The sequence below is a fragment of the Chaetura pelagica genome, unplaced genomic scaffold (genome assembly GCF_000747805.2).
Source record: "Chaetura pelagica isolate M959 unplaced genomic scaffold, ChaPel_1.0 scaffold343, whole genome shotgun sequence".
In the NCBI taxonomy this organism is placed as follows: domain Eukaryota; kingdom Metazoa; phylum Chordata; class Aves; order Apodiformes; family Apodidae; genus Chaetura; species Chaetura pelagica.
Window position 1 is genome coordinate 2474910 of NW_009952873.1, and position 19279 is coordinate 2494188.

Consider the following 19279-nt stretch of genomic DNA (forward strand, 5'->3'; position numbering starts at 1 on the left):
CCTAACACTGCATGCCCTGCCCTGCTACCCCTCCCAGACCAACAAAATTATCTCCTGATAGAATTAGTAGTTCAGCTGAGTTATATTACAGACCTCTCTGGCTCTCCTGATATCTACATTAGTTATCAAACTTTAATATTAGACTTTTACCTTGGGGCTTAACATTTAGTAGGCTCTATGCTTTTTTTTTTTTTCTTTTTTAGAGAGGAGGAAGAAGGGAAAAGAGACCTTATCTCCTTATCTCCCAGTCTAGTTCTATTGAATCCGTACTTGCAGAGAGAAAACCAGAAGCTAGATGGATTTGTGTGACAACTGAGGATTTAAAAATGTATGGCTTTCTGGGTTCTTCTAAGCAAGATTTGATAGGATGCCTCTTTGGTAAAGGAGGCAGACCAGACTATTGCTTTACTTGGTTTTGTTTCAGAATGGAAAGATAAAACTGAAGAAATAAAGGGAGAACACTCGAGTGATGAAATATTATATGATAACTTGTTATCACCTGCTAATTAGATGAGAGGAGAGAGACAGGGATTTTATAATTCATTATTTTACACTGAGGTGTAAAAACCCCACGTGTCAGTAAATAAGAATATAATTTGCTTTTACTACAAGAAGAGGATCTTGTCTTTTATTAAAAAAAAATAACCAACAAAGCCAACACAAACACCCTGTTCTCAAAAAGTCCCAAACCAAAATAAAACTTGCACCCCAAACTTCTGAATTTTGTTCATTGAAAACCATAGCATTTTCAACCAGAAAAGTAAGGGAAGTGTTGGAAATCTGTATCTTGGTGCCTAGGTCTTTTTGTATGTCTAAGTGCTTATGGAGGAAAGATTTTAGCTGGAAGCAATGGGTTTCCATCATACTCTGAAATAAGATATTTTTGCATGGAGGGAACTATATGATTTTAGAGGAAGAATTGTCCCATGATTTATTCCAGCATTGATAGGGAATTTTTATTTTTTGTATTGTTGTTGTGCCTTATTCACCAGCCAGGAATCCATGTGCTGGATGTTCTACCAACATAGAATAAAAGTTGGTCTCTTCCTCAGAAAGTTCAAAATCTACATCGTGTTGGCAAAGTCATGATAACTTCACTATGCAGTGTCTGCAGTCAATTTTCAAGCATAAATATTTGACTTGAAGTCATTCAATACCTGAACTGAGAGGAGCCTGTGCACTTTTCATTGAAATGGACTTGTTTTTTTCACATTGCTAGTAGCTCATTGCATCTTCTTATATTTATGGCAAGCAGCAAAAAAACCTCTGTCTGATAAAGGAAAACAAAGATCTAATTGCAAATGAAGCATAGTTCTTGAACAATATTTTTTTTGTTTAGATTTTAAAAAATGTTTAGTCTCAACTACGGCAAATGAACTGTCTTAAATATTGTATCTTTTATGTGTGTGTTCTGAAGCCTCAAAACAATTTACAGGAAAAATTCTTTAACTGTCTTATCTGACCTAACAACTACACACTGAGTTTTAGTCTGACATGATGTTTAAAAGTGTATGTGTGTGCTATAAATTTTGTTATAGAAAAAGCCATGGTTCAGGTTGCATTCCAGCTTTTGTTATAACTCATATCTCTACTCACAAATTACCCCCAGGTATTTTTGAAAATAACTCTAGTGTGTCTTTAGCAGTTAGTTGTCACAATTAACATCTTGTCAACTTGTTTTTATTAAAGACAAATAATGAAAAATACCAAATCATGCTTTAAAGAAAGTGAGTTTTATGTGTGTGCAGCCCTGCATTCACTAGGGAAAATTTCCAGGGATGTCAACTGAATATTTTATAAAGCTTTCTGGAAAATACTATTTTCTCATTCAGATAAGTGGGTATATTTCACTTCAAGATTTTAAACTGTGTATGACTAGTTTTCCTGAGATACTGCAAGATGTTTAGACAGATGTAGTTGCAGAGTGAGGTTTTAAAACCAAAGGAATAGAGTTCCAGGTCAATTGGACTGAGGCCCTCAACTTCCCTTCCTGCCCCCCACAGCAAGTAATGAGTGTGCACTTAGAAGTCTTACAATGTGCTGATGTAGCTGTGATAATCTAGTTGTGAGTGAAGCAGGGTTTAGTTGGAGGGGTATTTTTTGATAGATAACTGTTAGAAGAAATACATATGCTTTCTGTGCAAAGGCCTTCCTTCAGGTCAAACTTACTTTAGACTAACAAATGCAACTTCTTCTCACTATAAGTCTTGCCTCATATACCTGATTCTGGAGAAAAGTTTTTCTGGCCTGGTCTAAAACACCTAGAGTGTGGAAGGTTCTACCACCAATAGGTTGTGCTTTCATTGTTAGAAAGGTTTTTCCTCAGCTAAATCCTGATTTTTTTGTTACTGCAAAAGTAATTCAATGAGTATGACGATAGATATTACCTTTCAGCTCTCTGAAATAATACACACACATATATAAATACATACTAATGACATATACGTGTATATATAAACTATATATAAGTATACATGTAAACACACCCTTCAGGAGTGTTACTGTACCTTACTTTCTCTCACATCCTCAGGAGCAGCAATTCAAGTTCTGGTACTTCTGTTACTTTGTCTTAAAGCTCATAATTTCTTGCCCTTTAGTTGTTATCCTTGATCTTTTTTGGGCAACCTGTCTTTCCTGAATTGTGGAACCTGCAACTACCCACTGTATTTCAGCTGAAGCCCTGGCATTGCTGAGCTGAAGAGAAGTATTTCTTGTGGTGTTGCATAGATTTTGTCCTTGTTTATATACTCCATTGCAATGATTGTGTTTTGTGGGAAGAAGGCAGTATGACAACATCAACTTCTGTTCTGTTGGGGATCTAATATAGCCCCCAAGGCTTTTCTGAAAATAATTTTGGGCAGATGATTCATTTTACTTAAATACTTTGCATTTGTCCCTGCTGAACTCCATTCTATTTTTAAGACTCTCTCCAATTCATGAAGTTCATTTTTAATTCAAATCCTGTCCTTCAGTGTGTTTGCTTTACCTTCCCTCTTCATTGTTACCTGCTCGTTTAATAACACCATTCACCATTTTATCACTCAGATCATTTATGAAAACACTGAAGAGAATCAGATCCAGGGCAGGCACTTGGGTACTTGCATGTGACATGGCCTCCAATTTAGACTGTGTACCAATGATAACTGCTCTCAGGCATCCGCTGTTTTCATACCTGTTGTAGCAATATTTCCTTGCTGTTATGTTCTAGCATCTTTATGGAATTGTCATACAAGACCTCATAAAACCATTAATAAAGTCAGGAGACTTGTCACCTACTGCTTCTGTCTTTTCTGATGTCATGGTTTTGGCCCAGCAGGCAACAGAGAACCACTTGCTCGTTCACTCCTATCCCCACTTTGGGATGGGGAGTAAAAAATATAATGAAAAGCTGGTGGGTTGAGAAAAGGACAGGAGACAGGCAAGGTTCTATCATGAATTATAGTCACAGGCAAAACAGACTTGACTTGGGGAAAAAAATGAACTTAATTTGTCACCAGCCAAATCAGAGGAAGACAATGAGAAACAAAACCAGATTTTAAAAAATACTTTTGTCCTCCCCTCCCTTCTTTCTGGGCCCAAACTACTTTGTTCCTGATATCTCTACCTCCTTCCCTTCAGTGGCTCAGGGGGACAGGGAATGGGGTCACTTAGTGACATGTTATTTTCTGCTGCTCCTTCCTTCTCAGGGTGAGGACTCCTCACATTCTTCCCCTCCTCCAAGGTGGGGTCCCTCCCCTGGGAGAGAGTCCCTCACAAACTCCTCTGACATGAGCGCTTCCCATGGGGTGCTGTCCTTCCGGAACAGGCTGCTCCAGCGTGGGTTTCCCACAGAGTCATGGCCTTCTCTGGACTCAGCTACCTACCCTGGTGTAGGGTCCTCCATGGCTGCAAGTCTACACCTGCTGCACTGTGATCCCCTATAGTCTACTGGGGACAGCTGCAGTCTCACGGCAGGCTGCAGGGCGACCTCTGCTTGTGCATCTCCTCCCACTCCTTCCTTACTGACCTTGGTATCTGCATAGGCCTTGCCCTCACCTCCTCTTCTGCTCTTCCCTGCAGGTCTTTTAGCAGTTTCTTTGTCCTCTTTCTAAATATGTTACTCTTAGAGGTGTTATCATTTTTGCTGATGGGCTTGGCCTTCGCCGGAGGCAGGTCTGGCTTTGGAGCTGGGGGAGCTTGCAGAAGCTTCTCACAGGAGTCACCCCTGTACCCCTCCACTGTTACCAAAGCCCTGACACACAGACCCAACACACCTGTGAATTCTGTTACCCAATTTTGGAAGGAATTAGGTTTCTTTGACACAGTGTATTCATGACAGACCCATGTCTGCTGCTATTTTAATCCTTGTCTTCCAAGTTCTTGCTGACACTTGTTTATTTTACTTATTCCAGGTTTCTTTCTGGAGTCTGAAGTTCAACGAGATTTAAATTTCCAGCTTTCCTACTTTTTTTTAACTGAGGACTCCATGCAGCCTTTCTCAGTTGTCTGAGATTTCTCCTGTCTTCCATGAGTTCAAACCAGCAGCTAACAGCTTTGAGATTACTTCAGAAAGCTCTTGAAATATTCTAGGACATTCTAGGGTGTGGTACCTAAGTGGCTGAAACCATGGACATTATCTATGTACTTTCTAACTTGTTTCCATTTCATAGTTGGAAGTGGTACCTGTTTTGGTTTGGGGATTAATTGTGCTACTCACCTGCTCTTGATTAATTGTTCTTTATTAAAAATCGATGCAAAAAGTTCATGTGACACTTAAGCCTTCTTACAATCATCTGTCAAATGCTCTCCTTTTTCCATTGGTTAATGGATCAATATTTTCCACATTCTTTCTCTTATTAGCGGATGATATCATAGACTGATTTTTTTTTTCTCTCTGTGTTCTTCATGTTTCTTGTTAGCACCTCTCCCTTCAGTCTTTTATAATGTTTTTTCCATGTTCTTGAATTGGCTTTACACATGATCTTAGTAGTGTGACCAGTTTCCTACTTTCTGTGTGCTTTCTTTCAGTGTTCAGTTAAGACATTATGACTTAAGCAGCTTCGTCTTTAGTATACCCATCTCTCCTCTGCTTTGTAGAAAAACACAATTGTGCAATACAATTTCAAGGTTTGCACGTTTAGGATTCTGATATTTTTGAAGTGACAGAAAGAAAGCACAGTGACAGTCCACATCGGCCTGGCTCCCTTCTCATTTAAAGAATTAATCTAAGCACAAATTCCTCTAAAATAAATGTGTGGATAACTAGATCAAGTCAAGAAACTCAAAAGTGGCAATCCCTTTGTATCATCACTTTGCCCACTTGTCATATAGAATGGTCACTGCTTAGGTTTGTTGGTTTTTTTTTTTATTATATTTTTGAGATAGTTAATACATGGCATGCAAGATGTTACTAGAATACAAATAGCACTTATACAGATACTAATGATCATTGCTATATATTTTAGTAGTGATTTTGGTGATGACCATTTGGGTGATTTGGTTGTAAGTTTACAATGTCAGGTATTTTGTGAAACGGGTAATTTTCTGTTGTGGCGCAACTGTATTTGTTGATTTTCTGACTTAACTGTAGTTTTTGGGACCTGTATTTCTGTTGTTTCTGCAGTTGAAGTAATTCTGTGATTTTGTGTTTTCTCAGAAATGAAAGTATTTCCCAAAGACTTTGTAGTGAAATTTGTTCACTTAAATGAACTTTTATGTTGAATTACTATTCAAATGCTTCAACTCATGATCCATAGCACAGAAGTTTACTTGAGAGACAAGTTTTATGTACCCGTTGGATGTACTCAATAGTACAACTTCTTGCTAAAGGGTGGTAGGGATTAGCAGGGTGATGATGACAGTACTTAGTGAGTTTATTGCATTTGGATGGGTGCTTCATCTCAATTTTCCACTTCTTGTCAACTTCTAAGCTTAATAATGTTATAAACAAATACAATGAAATTGACCTAGGTATTGCGAATCTTTATTTGTAGTGGGGAAATCAAGTGAAGTATTTTAATTGCTATGTTGCAAATTGAATATAATAAATCCAGTAACTGCAGCTCTCAGTTTAAAGCATAGTTTCGTGATCGGGGAGAAATGAGTCCTATAGGTGAAATCTAGCATGGTGTCTCTCAAGTTCAGTATGTTCTTCTTACTTCCTAGGAATTAACACTAATTATGTAGATTTTAGGGTAGAAATAAATTCTCCCTGAAAGTTTGCTAAGCTGTCTTTGAAAATACTTGCTTGGTTCTTCAAAGCACTTTCTGTGAAGCTGTGTGAGCTTCAGTCTTTAAGCTATTTCTGTAAACTGCCTGCAGTTCAAGACATTTGTCACTGCTGTTAGTTTTTTAGTACAGGTAGAGTCTGCAGTTTCTAAGCTTCATAAAACAGACAGATCCTTATCAATAATCAATATTTGTAATATTTCTTACAAATGACTGACCCACCATTACTGACATCATTACTGACCCACCTTTTGAAATAAATTTGAGACAAAGCACTATATTATGGGACTGGTGACTGTGGTAGAAGTAAAAACAACAAAACATCTAGAAGTTGTATCCTCATCTTTGCTGGCACATCAAAGCTGTGAAACCTTACGAATAAGCAGTAATAAACGAGAAGCTTTTCATACTCCCAAATTACAGAAAAGTCTTCATTAAGATGCAGCAGCTGTTCATTTTCAGGACCACATGGTCTAGTCGGTGTGATAAGAACATGTGGCAATGGATCAGCAAGTTTGCTTTCACTGGAAAACACATAGAGAATAGGTCAATATTCAAGAAGAGCTGGAATTGGAGAATAATTAGTGTAATTTTCCATTTACTTTTCTTTCCAGCATGCCTCAGGCTAGGAAGGTCAAATAGACACTAAAGAGAAAGAAACTGCATCTGGAACTAGTCTAAAAAGAAAGATGTATCTCATGAGTAGTGATGTGTACAATTTGCTTAGTCTTAGAAAACCAACTAAGTTTGTCAGTTGATTGCTTGCTTCATCAAGGAAATCTGTTTTGCCTGTGTGATTCTGAAAGTTCTCTTTCTTCAGTTTCAAAATCTGAGGGATGTGAATTAACCAGTTCCAATTTCTTGTTTCTTTCAACTTCCCTTTCACATATCAGAGTCATATTACTCACTAGCTTCCTTTGGCTGGTTTGCAACTAGGAGGTTTTTCAGTGAGCAAAGACAAGCTCTTGGTTTTCCTGCTGTACAATGAAACTGTAACAGCCTGGAAATCTTGTAGCAATGCCTGACATAAAATGACATCTGACTCTATAATGTCCTTCCTTATGATTCAGTGAGATGAATTTAAATATCTTGCATGCCTTCTAGGTAGAGGCATATATCCTGTTGCACTCTTTGTGTCAATGTGATTAAATTTATTTACCTGCTTCAATTCATTTGTAGAGCAGTCATTGCTGTGATATCTTGGCATTGCACATCCAGCTATGAAATACGCATCTTGGGTAATTTATGTTCAAGAACAGTTTGCCAGTTCCCTGGTTTTGAATGTCTGTGTGTCATGTGGTTTTCTGTTTGCTTTGTCCAGTAGTGTATAGGAGCTCATCTGATCTATTTAGTAATATCATATTTCTATATTAATCTGCAATGGAACACAGTAGACTTTGAGGTTGCTTTGAAATATAAGGTGATCTAACTCCTTTGCTGGGTTTCTACCATCTGCCTCTTGTGTGTACACTCTGAAGCAATCTCTGCTGATCAGCAGTAAGGGGAAAATACCATCTCTTAGTGTGCAGTGTTTTGAATCTGAACTCTGCTTTTATAGCTTGTGAAGAAATAAGGTCTGTAGGCTATCTGGACTTCCTTTTACCTGTATCTTAACATATAGGCCACAGGCAAACTCACAAATCCATCAAAAAGTTAAGTAGTCTCTTAAATCTTGTGTAGGATGTATCAAAACAAGATGCTCTTCCTAATTAAATGTTGCTGTTGTGACTTTGTGCAGATTTTATGTTGCACATTGCTAACCTAGATTATTTTTTCTTCTGTGAGCAAAATTTAGTTAATCTTTCACAAGTTCTTGCATATGTCAGTTGAAGCATACTCCAAAGAGTAAGGGAATCTGTTTTGAAGTTTCAAAATTAATTCATTTTGAAGTGATGGAGGTTTTAATTTGAATCACTGAAAAAGCCTCCTCGAAGAGGCATAGGTGACTTAACTGTCTTTTACTGAAATGATGCAACAATTACGGTAGCTTTGAAATGTCAGTCAAATATATATGTGTGATAGACAATATATATTCTATTCTTGCAAAAGCATGTATTCCCTCAGTTTTGGCTAAAAGAGGTGAAAACTTGAAACTGTTAGGTCTTAGCATTCTTGTTAATACATGGCTTGCAAGTAAGTGCTAATCCATAGATTTCAATTGTTCATCTATCTTAAAATCAGTTTATCAGGATAAGGAACCAGCTCCAGTTTATAAATGTATGTTGGTTGACCTAAACTATCTGCAGAGCATCCCATAGAGCACAGAAGCCATGAACCCTGCCTTTGTGTTTCACTTTCTGCTTCAGTGAATCTTAGTCAGGCTGCTCTTAGGCTTTGAAATGTGTACCATTTGCAGAGAGAATTAAGCTTATTGTTAAATTTCACTTCACCCTGAGGTAATCTGGAAAACAAGGATTTTAATGGTAGGACTTGAGAATCTAATTTGGCCATGTGCTAAATAGCATAGTACTGTGTGTCTGTGTGATACGGTGATGATAACAGCCTCACCTTTTGAGATTTCAAACAATCCAACTTGCAAAATGTGTCATAAAAAAAAGAAGGACAATTTGTTTTGTGTGAATCTCTGGAAACTATATTGATTGGAAGCAGTTCTGACAGCTCACTCTCCATTTGGTCTTGTTGGGAGACTGTTAGGAGACAAATGATTGTGTAGTATTATTACTTGAAAATGAAAAGCTTGAATTGGAGGAACAAGCTGGTAGTAAGTGGATACCCTACACTAATCCTTAACCTTAGCTCTTGATTTTACTGATATTAGGGTTTTTAAAAACACTGACTCTCTTTTCTGCTGTTTAAAAAACATCTTCACAAATTTCTGTCGTTTTTTTCTTTTCCTTTCACAGGTTCCAACTATGGGAGTCCCCGTCCAGCTCATGCCAACATGAATGCCAATGCAGCTGCAGGGCTTGCCCCAGAGCACATCCCTACGCCAGGGGCAGCTCTGTCCTGGCAAGCTGCGATTGATGCTGCCAGGCAAGCCAAACTGATGGGTAGTGCTGGCAATGCAACAATCTCCACGGCTAGCTCCACGCAGAGGAAAAGGCAGCAGTATGGGAAACAGAAAAAACAGGGTACCACCACAGCTACACGTCCTCCCAGGGCACTGCTGTGTTTAACACTGAAAAATCCCATCCGGAGGGCATGCATCAGCATCGTCGAATGGAAATATCCTTTCTGATGTTCTCATTTGGATAACAGCAAATAGTTTGTGTGCATTGGGGGCTATTCAGAAGTGTGCAGAAATCAATACCTGAAGTTGAAAGGCACCACTAGGAATGTAAATTACACAAATAGTTTTTGATGTCTTAACTGAGATAATTTAAGCTGGGGAAAAAAAAAAAAGTTTAGGAATGAAGCCTTAACTATACCCTTGTGTAAAGAACCACTAGAAGTTTAAATGATAAAAATTAGGGACAAAATCTGCTCTTTTAAAAACATGTGGCACAGGTTGAAATTGATGGGAGATATGCAAGGTTTGTTTGTTGGTTTTGTTGGGGGATTTTTGTGGGTACTGAAAGAACTTCCACCAGTTAAACAGCTCTGGTACTTTGCATCATATGTTTGTTTTGTTTGTGTTTTTTTTGTTAAATGCATGGCATCACTTTCTACAGTAAGGAGAAAAGAATGGGACAAAAGGAAAAAAAATCCAAATGTGTGCCATAAGGCTCTGAAACAGGGCTAAGGTCTGTTAATGTTGTTTTTTTTTATTCCACATAAAGTAATAAGGCTCACTAATGTGTGGTGAGAGGTACTGGTTATCTGGAAACAGGGAAACAGACAAAGAGTTAAAGTAATCCTGCAATGTACAAACACAGTACAGGGCCAGGTCTAGTAGAAGAGACAGACTGTGTCAGAGATGATAGATGATAACCACTGACACAGAATTGCAGAATGTGAGGATCGGTGCTGCTTCCCAGGAAAGTCAGTGAGAGTTTGGCCATCAACTTCATGTGGAAGGAGAAAAACCTTTTTAGTTACCCCAGGTCTGAGCAGCACAAGCTGGAATTTGTTGTGAAACAAAAACTGAAATAAAATATACCTCCCTTGCCTACCCAAAGAGAAACTAAGAGTAACCGTGAACAGGAATTTTCAGTAAATCACAAGCTAATGGTGTCCTTAAGTAAATACAAAAGAAAAAAAACGTGTTAGGGATAGATAGGCATGTCAAGCAAAGGCAGTATAGAACTTGGCAGTATTCATATGATAAAAAAATGAATGATGGTAGTGAAGACAATGTAATAATATTGTTTCTTTGGGGACCTGCTGGGATTTGAGAGAGATGAACACAGAATATAAATATATTAGGTCTAGCTGACATAGACATATTTTTCAGATTAAGAACTTGTTAAAAATATTCCTGTCAGTTCTCAGATGTCCTTAAACTACCTGCCTGCCTATTTCTTTTTTCTTCAGATGCTAATTTTTAATCCCCCTGATTAAGTTTGCTACTTTTTATCCCTTCTGGCATAGCTCTGATACTTTAAGCATAAGATGATGGATGATGACTTACAGGATGAAGTTGAATTGGTTTACTTACTAGCTCCCCAGTAACCACATGTCTTTAAAGAAAGATCAGAGTGACATTTGATAAATGAATAAGATCAGCAATGAATTATGGGAATGATGTGTTGTAAAACAGGATACAGCACTGCTGAGATCAAGAGAGGACCAAACAATGTGATTAAAGCAATCCAAAGATGCTGATGCTTGCTTTTTTTGGTTTTGTTTGGTTTTAGGTGAGCTGATGGAAGCATTTTTTCCCATCAGAACCTCCCATTGGACTTCTAGTGTTTATAAACATGAAACATGATGACAAGTAACGATCCAAGAGTTGTGATCAATTGTGATAAGTTAATGTCATTCTGTACTCTGACTTTGCCTAATTGCTAAAAAATAGAGAAAGCTTTGCTTAATTAGATGAACCACTAAAGTCTAAGCATAGGAGATATTAAGTACTTCTGTGGTGTTTTTGCCCAAACAGTATAACACTAAGAACCTGAAGGTGCAATAGCACATAGGAAAAAAATGGAATTAATTAATTACCTTGTTTTACAAAAGATTTAGGTGTGTATTTAATTTTCTGCTATGTGTGCAGTGTGTTTGTAGATTTTATACCATTTTATTTTTACAGTGCAAAAATATAATAGAATTTAAAAAAAATGCATGAGCAATGATAAGTTAATAGATAATAATCCTGTCAAAACAAAAATATCTAGGAAAAAAGCAATTAAGAAAAGGAAAGCCTATGGAAATTCAGGTCTTTGTGTGTTAAACACTACCCATACAGCCAATATGAGGTACCTGAGAAGTCTTGCTGATTTCATATGTAATCTACCTACCCTGATTTGCTCTTCTTGCTCCATGTTATCACATATCTACTATTATTCATAGGTTTTGGCACAGTAGTTTGGTGAGTTTCGAGCCCTTTGACTCTTCATTCTGTGAAATGTAGAATGTATCTGAGCATAGGTGGGGGTCATGTGCCTGGGATTTTTGTGCAAATCTTGCAGTTCAGGCTGTTGCACATCCTAATCTCCAGTTCTTTCCTGCTAAAACATGCTGAGAACAGTAGTCTGCTGACCAAAATCATGCATGTGTTGATGACTGGCAGTGCTGCAAAACCACTCCCATGATAGATAAATTCAAGCTTAAATGCCCTCTGTGGCACAGGTTATACATGACATTCTCCTTGTCCTATCCTTCTTTTCATTCCAGTCTAGAGTACTGGTCAGTTATCACAGAGCCAGCCTCCAGGATATCCTTGCAGGTAAGTAAATGTAGGCAGACTGTAAATCTTGTCCCCAGCCTGAGTTTGGAGACACTTCACAGCAATTAAGGTTTAGGAGTCCACTGAAGTAGATGAAGTACAGCATGAGCAAATTGGTCACTAGAAAGATGCCCTTTGATTCCAGTGGACAGTCAGTGGGGCAACAAGGTTGTGCAGGATTTGTTCATTGAACAGCCCAGATCTTTGGGTTTTTTCCCTATCAAAGTTGATGTCAGACTGAAATGGTCCTGAATTGGTGCTGGTTTCTCTGTCGTAAGGAACTCTTAATTTCCAGGTGTGCCTAATATACGGTGTTGGCATATTTGTTATCCCTATGATGCCAAATGAAATGCAAATAAAAGAAAAAGAAGTACTGCTTCAAATATATTTTAAACAAAACAAGTATATATGGCAATGTGTAGTATAAGCACATTTTGGACAAAGCAAATTTTTTTTTGCCTTAACAAATATCCCATATGAAGAAAGGTTGAGGGAGCTGGGTCTTTTCAGCTTGGAGAAGAGGAGGCTAAGGGGTGACCTCATTAGTGTTTATAAATATGTGAAGGGCAAAAGTCAGGAGGATGGAGCCAGGCTCTTTTCAGTGATGTCCAATGATAGGACAAGGGGCAATGGGTGCAAGCTGGAGCATAGGAGATTCCACATAAACATATGGGAAAACGTTTTCACTGTGAGGGTGACAGAGCACTGGAAAAATGTTCTGCCCAGAGAGGTTGTGGAGTCTCCTTCTCTGGAGATTTAAAAGCTACCTGGGTGTATTCCTGTGTAACTTGCTCTAGGGGATCCTGCTCTGGCAGGAGGGTTGAACTAGATGATCTTTTGAGGTCCTTTCCAGCCCCTAACTTCCTGTGATTCTGTGTTATTTTTATAATCTTTGAAATGCCTTCTAACTGAATGTATGCATGTATTTTTTGGGCCCTTGCATTAAACTTTCAGGTATGAGAGTCTGAGCTAAAAAAATACTGCTACAACAAAAAAAACCCTCCAAAACCTTTCATTAAATTTATTTCAGGTTTTGCAATTTCAGGTAAATACACATGGAGAAGACCGAGAGAAGCTAATCGTAAGAGGAAAGATGACAGTCCTTCTAGAACAGGCTTCTATGATTAAAAATAGTGAAACCACACTTGAGGGGAAATAGGGAAAATGAGAGCTAAATAAATAAAGGAAGGAAAAAAAAACTTTTAAGAAATCTGTGTTTACTCTGGCACGCGACTGGCCTACACTGCTTTTGACATATTAGGAAGATTCTTGGCTGGGAGCTCCTAAAAGCACTTAAAAAGGCATATGTTTCTTTTCAGAATATAAGGGGCTTGGAATGTTTTCTTTAAACAGAATTCTTATAAATATTTCTTTTCTTTCTTTTTTTTTTTTTAAAATTTGTGTATACGTTTTGGAACAATTTCCTTAACTCCATTCCTCAGACCATTTGAAATAATTATTTTACTGACTATTTTTGCCAATTGTGTGGCCTTAGCTATCTATATCCCCTTTCCAGAAGATGATTCCAATGCCACCAATTCCAATCTGGTAAGTCCTTAATAGTGTTTAGTCTTACTATTTTGAAAGTCCTTTTAAAAAGTGACCAAAAAGACGGTTGATGCTAGGGAAAAGAATAAGGTAAAAATTGTTCTTGAGTTTTGTGTCTCTATTGGTGTTAGCACCTCCTTCAGGTGAGCTGGCTTTAGAAAAGAATGTTCCAAAATTTTCATGGGTGCTGTATCTGTTGGTTAACCAAAGACTGCATGCTGCAAAACTGCTTGGTAAGTGTTGAACTGCAGGTTATTTCCAAGAGAAATCTTTTAATCTTGGATTATGTGGTGTTTTTTTCTCTTACAAAGTGATGTTGTGAAATTGATACTGTCCGCCTCTCAGGTGATACTAGAGAGCACAGCTTGATGGTGAATTTCCAGAATGTACCTTAATGCTTGCATTTCACAGACACGTGTTTAGCTGAACAACATTTGTGGGTTTGGGTGTGCTGTTCTTATTCTTTTTTTTTTTTCCCCTTCCCTCTTGTTGGGGGAATATAGCTTTTCCTCTGTCACCACTGATACTGATGTTGGTATTTTGGGATAGACCTGTCCATATAAAAAAGGAAAGAGGGTTTACTTTTGGCTTCTCATGAATCCATAGCAAGAAGTCTGTTTGGTAAGGGCACAACACAAAACAGCTCTGCAACACAAGTCACTGAATTAGCAGAAAACATTTTTGTTCCTCTTAAATATGTGAATAAATCTCCTACTTGCCTGGTTGGATTAGGATGAGAACTTGCTCTGAGTTTGAAAGGTTAGGATGCTATTTCCTGGCTCCTGACATAAGAAATTTTAGAGCAACAGAAAAGGGAAACAAAAGTTGTATTTCCAAAGTAGAGATAATTGTGGTGGCTGACAGACATTGTAATTAAAATGATCCATGCTGTTCCTGGAGGTCAATCATTTGATTAAATATCTCTTGAAGTTGTATAAAACAAACTGCAAACTTCAGGAGTTTGCTAGAATTATACTTCTGTGTTTAAAAAAAAGTAAAAGTAAACCACTGAACACTAAAAAAGCCCAAAACAAACAAAAAAAGCAAAAAAAAAAATTTGAGTGTAGTGCTTTTATACTGTAACTCCTTAAGGAAATTTAAAAATGAGAACAGGAGGAGATGAGAGATTGTTAACTTTTAACTATTCTCTGTATTTATAGAATATGAATTGGTCTTGTTTCTCTTTTACTTCTATCTCTTTGTTAACCTGACTTACTGTTGAACAATAATGAATGGTGGTATGTAGATTTAAGACACTTCAGTATGGCACTTTAATGAAGTTATTAACTTTTATTTTTAAAAAAGCAGTGTCAATTTATCCTGTGATTGTAAAAGACAGTATGTTGTTAATTGCACGTTCTGACTTGCAAGACTGAAAGAGGAAAACAAAGCAGAGCTGAAGATTAGAAGACCCTAGCTTATCCTAAATTTAATTGGTTGTGGGTATGTCTTATTTCAGGGAGGAGACTGCTGGCTAATGCTAGATTGGGAATACATTCATAATTGAATTAGGTGTATTAATTCTTCTACTATCAGGAAATACAGGCACTTTGTGAGCCATGTTGCTATTCTGTATCTGTTTTCCAAAATGTCTTTTGCATCATTTGGTCAGCCTATCAAAACATTCAGATTATTTGTGTGTAGGATTTAAACAATCCCAGTCAAGCAAGAATTATAATCTCAGAAAAGTTTAGAAATATTATAGCCTTGAGGATGAGGAGCCATTGTTAATTTATCCAAATAGCTGCTTCACAGAAGTAAGGGGAGAAGCAAGTAAAATGGGGAGTCTACTTAATTACACTGTGTTCTGTAGATCTTATTGGAAATAGTAATAAAAAAAATGGAAAACAGAGTACTTATTGTCCCATGAGAGGCTTGCATGAGTGGAATTGAGACTCTATTCTACACTATACATGAAACCCTGGAGCTCCAACTTTTCCTTAGCCTTTGGTCCTATCAGTCCCAGTTTGTGGTTGTAGTTGTGGGATTTTGTGGTTTTTGGTGGTATGCTTTTTGGTTTTGTTTGCTTGTTTTCTCAGGGTGATGTATCTTGGCATGCATATACTGGTGTTGGGAAATGGATTCTTTGAGTATATGTTATGCTGTATTCCAAAACTTTTCACAGAATTGTGAAGAGTTGTATGTTGTGATTAGTGGAGGGTGTCCCTGTCCATGCAGGGGGGGCTGGAAATAGATGATCTTTAAGGTCCCTTTCAACCCAAACTACTATGATTCTGTGATTAGTGAGTAAAGTCCTGAACAATAGGGAGTGGAAGTGGAGACAAATGGGTGAGACAAGGGAGAAAAAATGTGTTAGTTGTGTCTTGGAATGGGATGAAAGAATAGATGAAACTTGCAGTTAAAAGAAAGCTATTCCAGATGGCAGAAACTGCAGAAGAGTGGGACCTTACACTCAAAGAGCTGAATAGTACATGGAAGAGATTAGAAAGAAGCTAGGGTTAATAACATGTTCCTGTAAAAGCTCATGAACTCGCTTATTATTTTTTTTTTTCTACCTGTGAGTGTGTATTTTGCAATCTGATTTATTTTGTAACCATGAAGTCTAGAGCTCCAAAGGCTATAATCTGAAACAGGATAGGAGTGTATGTCAGCAACGTGTGCACATAGGTGAATATCAAGCGCAGACGTGAGTACTGTGTTGAAGCTGCCCAGAAGAGATTTTCACTTGTCTAAGAACTCTTGATTAATTTCCATTTTGTGACATAGCTTTTTTTAGGAGTAAAGCTACCAGAAAAACTCCCACATCCCTGGTTTCCTGAGCCATGCTTAACTTTCTCAGACACAAAGAAACTATCTGCAGAAAACATGTGATGGATAGGAGAAGTTTTATAAGGTCTGAAAGTGGCACAACAACCCTTTACCTTTAGGGTATTTCCTCTCTAATGTTTCATCATAACTTTTCAAATAATGCTTTCTATGGGGACTGAGGTAAAAATTCAATCAGTTGTTTTTAACAAGATAATGGAGCCAGTGGTGGTGAGAGAAGAGAAAGAAAAGAATTCTGAATTTTGAGTGGCTTCTTTCCGTCTCTCTGTAAAATCAGAAAAAGGATAGCTAAATAACATGTTGATAAATAATTGCTCTGTATGAATTTCACAGAAGTGATCAGCCATTGGTCAAATAGGCCGTACTTATTGCTGTGTGCCTTCCACAGAAGTCTTGAAGAGACTCATGCCTCATTTGTCTTGTTACAAAATCATTACAAAACCAGTAACCTAATAGTCATATCTCCATTTTAATAAGCCTGGTTTTTATGTACAAAACCTATTTGATGTGATGCCACTGTAATTAATATGAGCATTGGAACTAAAGGATAGGTAATCCCTTCCCTTTTATGTTAGTGAGGAATTTGGATTAGTTGTTATTTATTGCAAGTTTAGACCAAACAGCAAATGGATGTTCTGACAGGTTCTTTGCAGTCTGGCTTCCTGTAATAATAAGTCCTGTAAATCTTCAGGCCATTTTTATCAAGTCTAGGGATTGTAACTTGGACTGTGAAGCACTTTCATTTTTTGAATGCATGTGTATCCTAAACCCCAAATGTTGTATTTTTATGCTCACTGCAGTGTATTTGTCACTGGCTTTCAGAAAAATGTCAGAACAATATAATGTAGTAATAACAAATGCTTGAAATTGGCTTCACAAGTTTTTGTCTTTTACATCTGCAGTGTGCTCACTGGAAAACTATTGAACTTGCACAAATGGAGGGGAGTTGCATTGGATGCAAAGTTTTTTTGGTATTAATGAACTCTGCTGAGACATTGTTTAAATTTACAAGTAAAGAAAGCTCATGGATGTCCCTGTGAGAAAAGCATTTATACATTCTCTTGATGCAGTCAGGAAAATTTGAGTTAGTTTGAAGGAAATTAAAGTGAGAGGCTGTAACTGATATAGAGGTTCTCTCCTTGTTATCCCTGCGATTATGCATTAGAACAGAGATAACGTACATTTAGGAATAAAACTACAGACTGCCTAAGATAGGAAGCTGAGAGGGGAACCCTTCTATCACTTTATTGGCAATTGCAAATGGCGCAAGCCTGGTTAATGTCACAGCGTGGTGATACCATACTGAGGTTAAGACCAAGGTTTACACCACATTCCATGGAAGGCGACTTAGTCAGTTGTTTATACTTAGGATAAATAGCAGGAGACTTCTTGTTTTGTTTTGATAGCTCTGCTTTCCCTCCCTTGTCCTTGTTACAGGAAGGAAATCCTGTTGTACACTGTTTAAATGTAAAAAAAGATCTCTTGTGTTTATATGTGAACTCATAATGGGATATCACTTTCAGACTAATTTGTTAAACCTGAAATAGGACCCTGTAAAAAAATAAAGATGGGATTTCTGTTTGCCCATCAGTGCTTGTGCCAGTGGTGTTTGTGGGAATGCCTGCATATGGAAAGGGGGCTTGCCTTTCAGGAGGGTGTAGCTGCTTTACTAACTGGTGATTATGGTAGTATCCAGTTGAGAAGGTGATTCCTTTACAAAAAAAGAAGAAAATATTTAAATTGTGGGGTTTTTTTTGCATTTGCAGCAAACTGACAGGATAGGTGTGGATGTCACTGTATATGTGTCTAGATATTTACATTATGTTTCTAGGTACTGGCATATCACACTTCAGCATTTTTTATATCAGAAAATTCTGGAGTCGGTGTATTGAGCAGTCTCTCAGTTTTTCTTGGGCAAAGTCAGAAAGTGTTAGAAAGCAAATTGGGGGTGAGAAGGTCAGGAAAAGAAAGGATGGCTTTTCTGGATAAGGAGGAATACTGCACAAAAACTTTTGGTTCTTTTTGAGTCATCGCTATCCTCCTGTGTGACAGTTTCCAACTAGCAATAAAGTTATGAGATATGCTAACGTTAGGGGTGAGGTGCAGGGCAGGATAGGATGGATACCAAGCTAATAAGATCTGATAGTTTTATTAGCTTGGGCCTCATGCCAGCACTACTACAGCTGGGCAAAGTTATGGAATTTAAAAAGTGAGGAGTAAGCAGGAGAAGCTGCAGGAAAGGGGCTGAGGAGGCTGGAAAGGAACTGGAGTCAGTATGAGGAGAAGAAGAATGGAGATTGTTAAAAAAAATCCTCTAGGACTTCCTCATGGAAGATTATGAATCACTGACCTCTGTGATGCTAAGGAAATTGAATATGAGGAATTTAGGCTCAACATTTCCCAGGCCCCTCAGAAGCCCTGTCTCTGGCAAAGAGAGGCTGATACTCACCATCTCTTGCAGTAGTCAAGCACAGGATGAAAGAATAAGCACTGGGTTTGAGAGGAGGACATTCAAGCTTGTCTGCTGGTTCTGGTGTTGGCAACCTGTGCTGCCTTGGGTAAATTGCTGTTTCAGTTTTACCATCTGTTGAATGGGTTGGTTCCTGCTTTCACAGTGAAGGTGATTTGTCAGTATACATCACACAGACCATTACAAGGAATGCTGTGAAAAAGGCTGTTAAGAAAAGAATGAAGTCTGTAGCATTCAATTCCAAGTCAGTGGTCACCAACTGAACAAGAAAGTGTAAAAAGTAGTATGGAGGCCTCATTTCTTCACACTGGTGGGGGCACAATTTCATTTCCACCAAGAAGCACATAGGACTGCGTTGTCACATTTTGCTAATGTGTGTTGAATTCATTTGAGGGCGATTCTTAATTTTTTATGCTTAGATGTGCAGCTTTTTTTTTTTTTTTTCGTAATGGCTTAATTTCCTAGGCTTTGTGAAGATG

General features: G+C 37.8%; 1 protein-coding gene across 1 annotated transcript in view; it reads left to right on the plus strand.

The window, feature by feature from the left end:
- Nucleotides 1-9079: 9079 nt before the first annotated feature.
- The window catches only part of CACNA1C (calcium channel, voltage-dependent, L type, alpha 1C subunit), a 414681-nt gene continuing 404481 nt past the window's right edge, over nt 9080-19279 (plus strand). The window contains exons 1-2 of the mRNA XM_009995208.1: nt 9080-9395; nt 13440-13543. Of these exons, the coding sequence (XP_009993510.1) occupies nt 9110-9395; nt 13440-13543 (390 nt within the window). The 5' untranslated portion in view covers nt 9080-9109. The remainder of the gene's footprint in view (nt 9396-13439; nt 13544-19279) is intronic.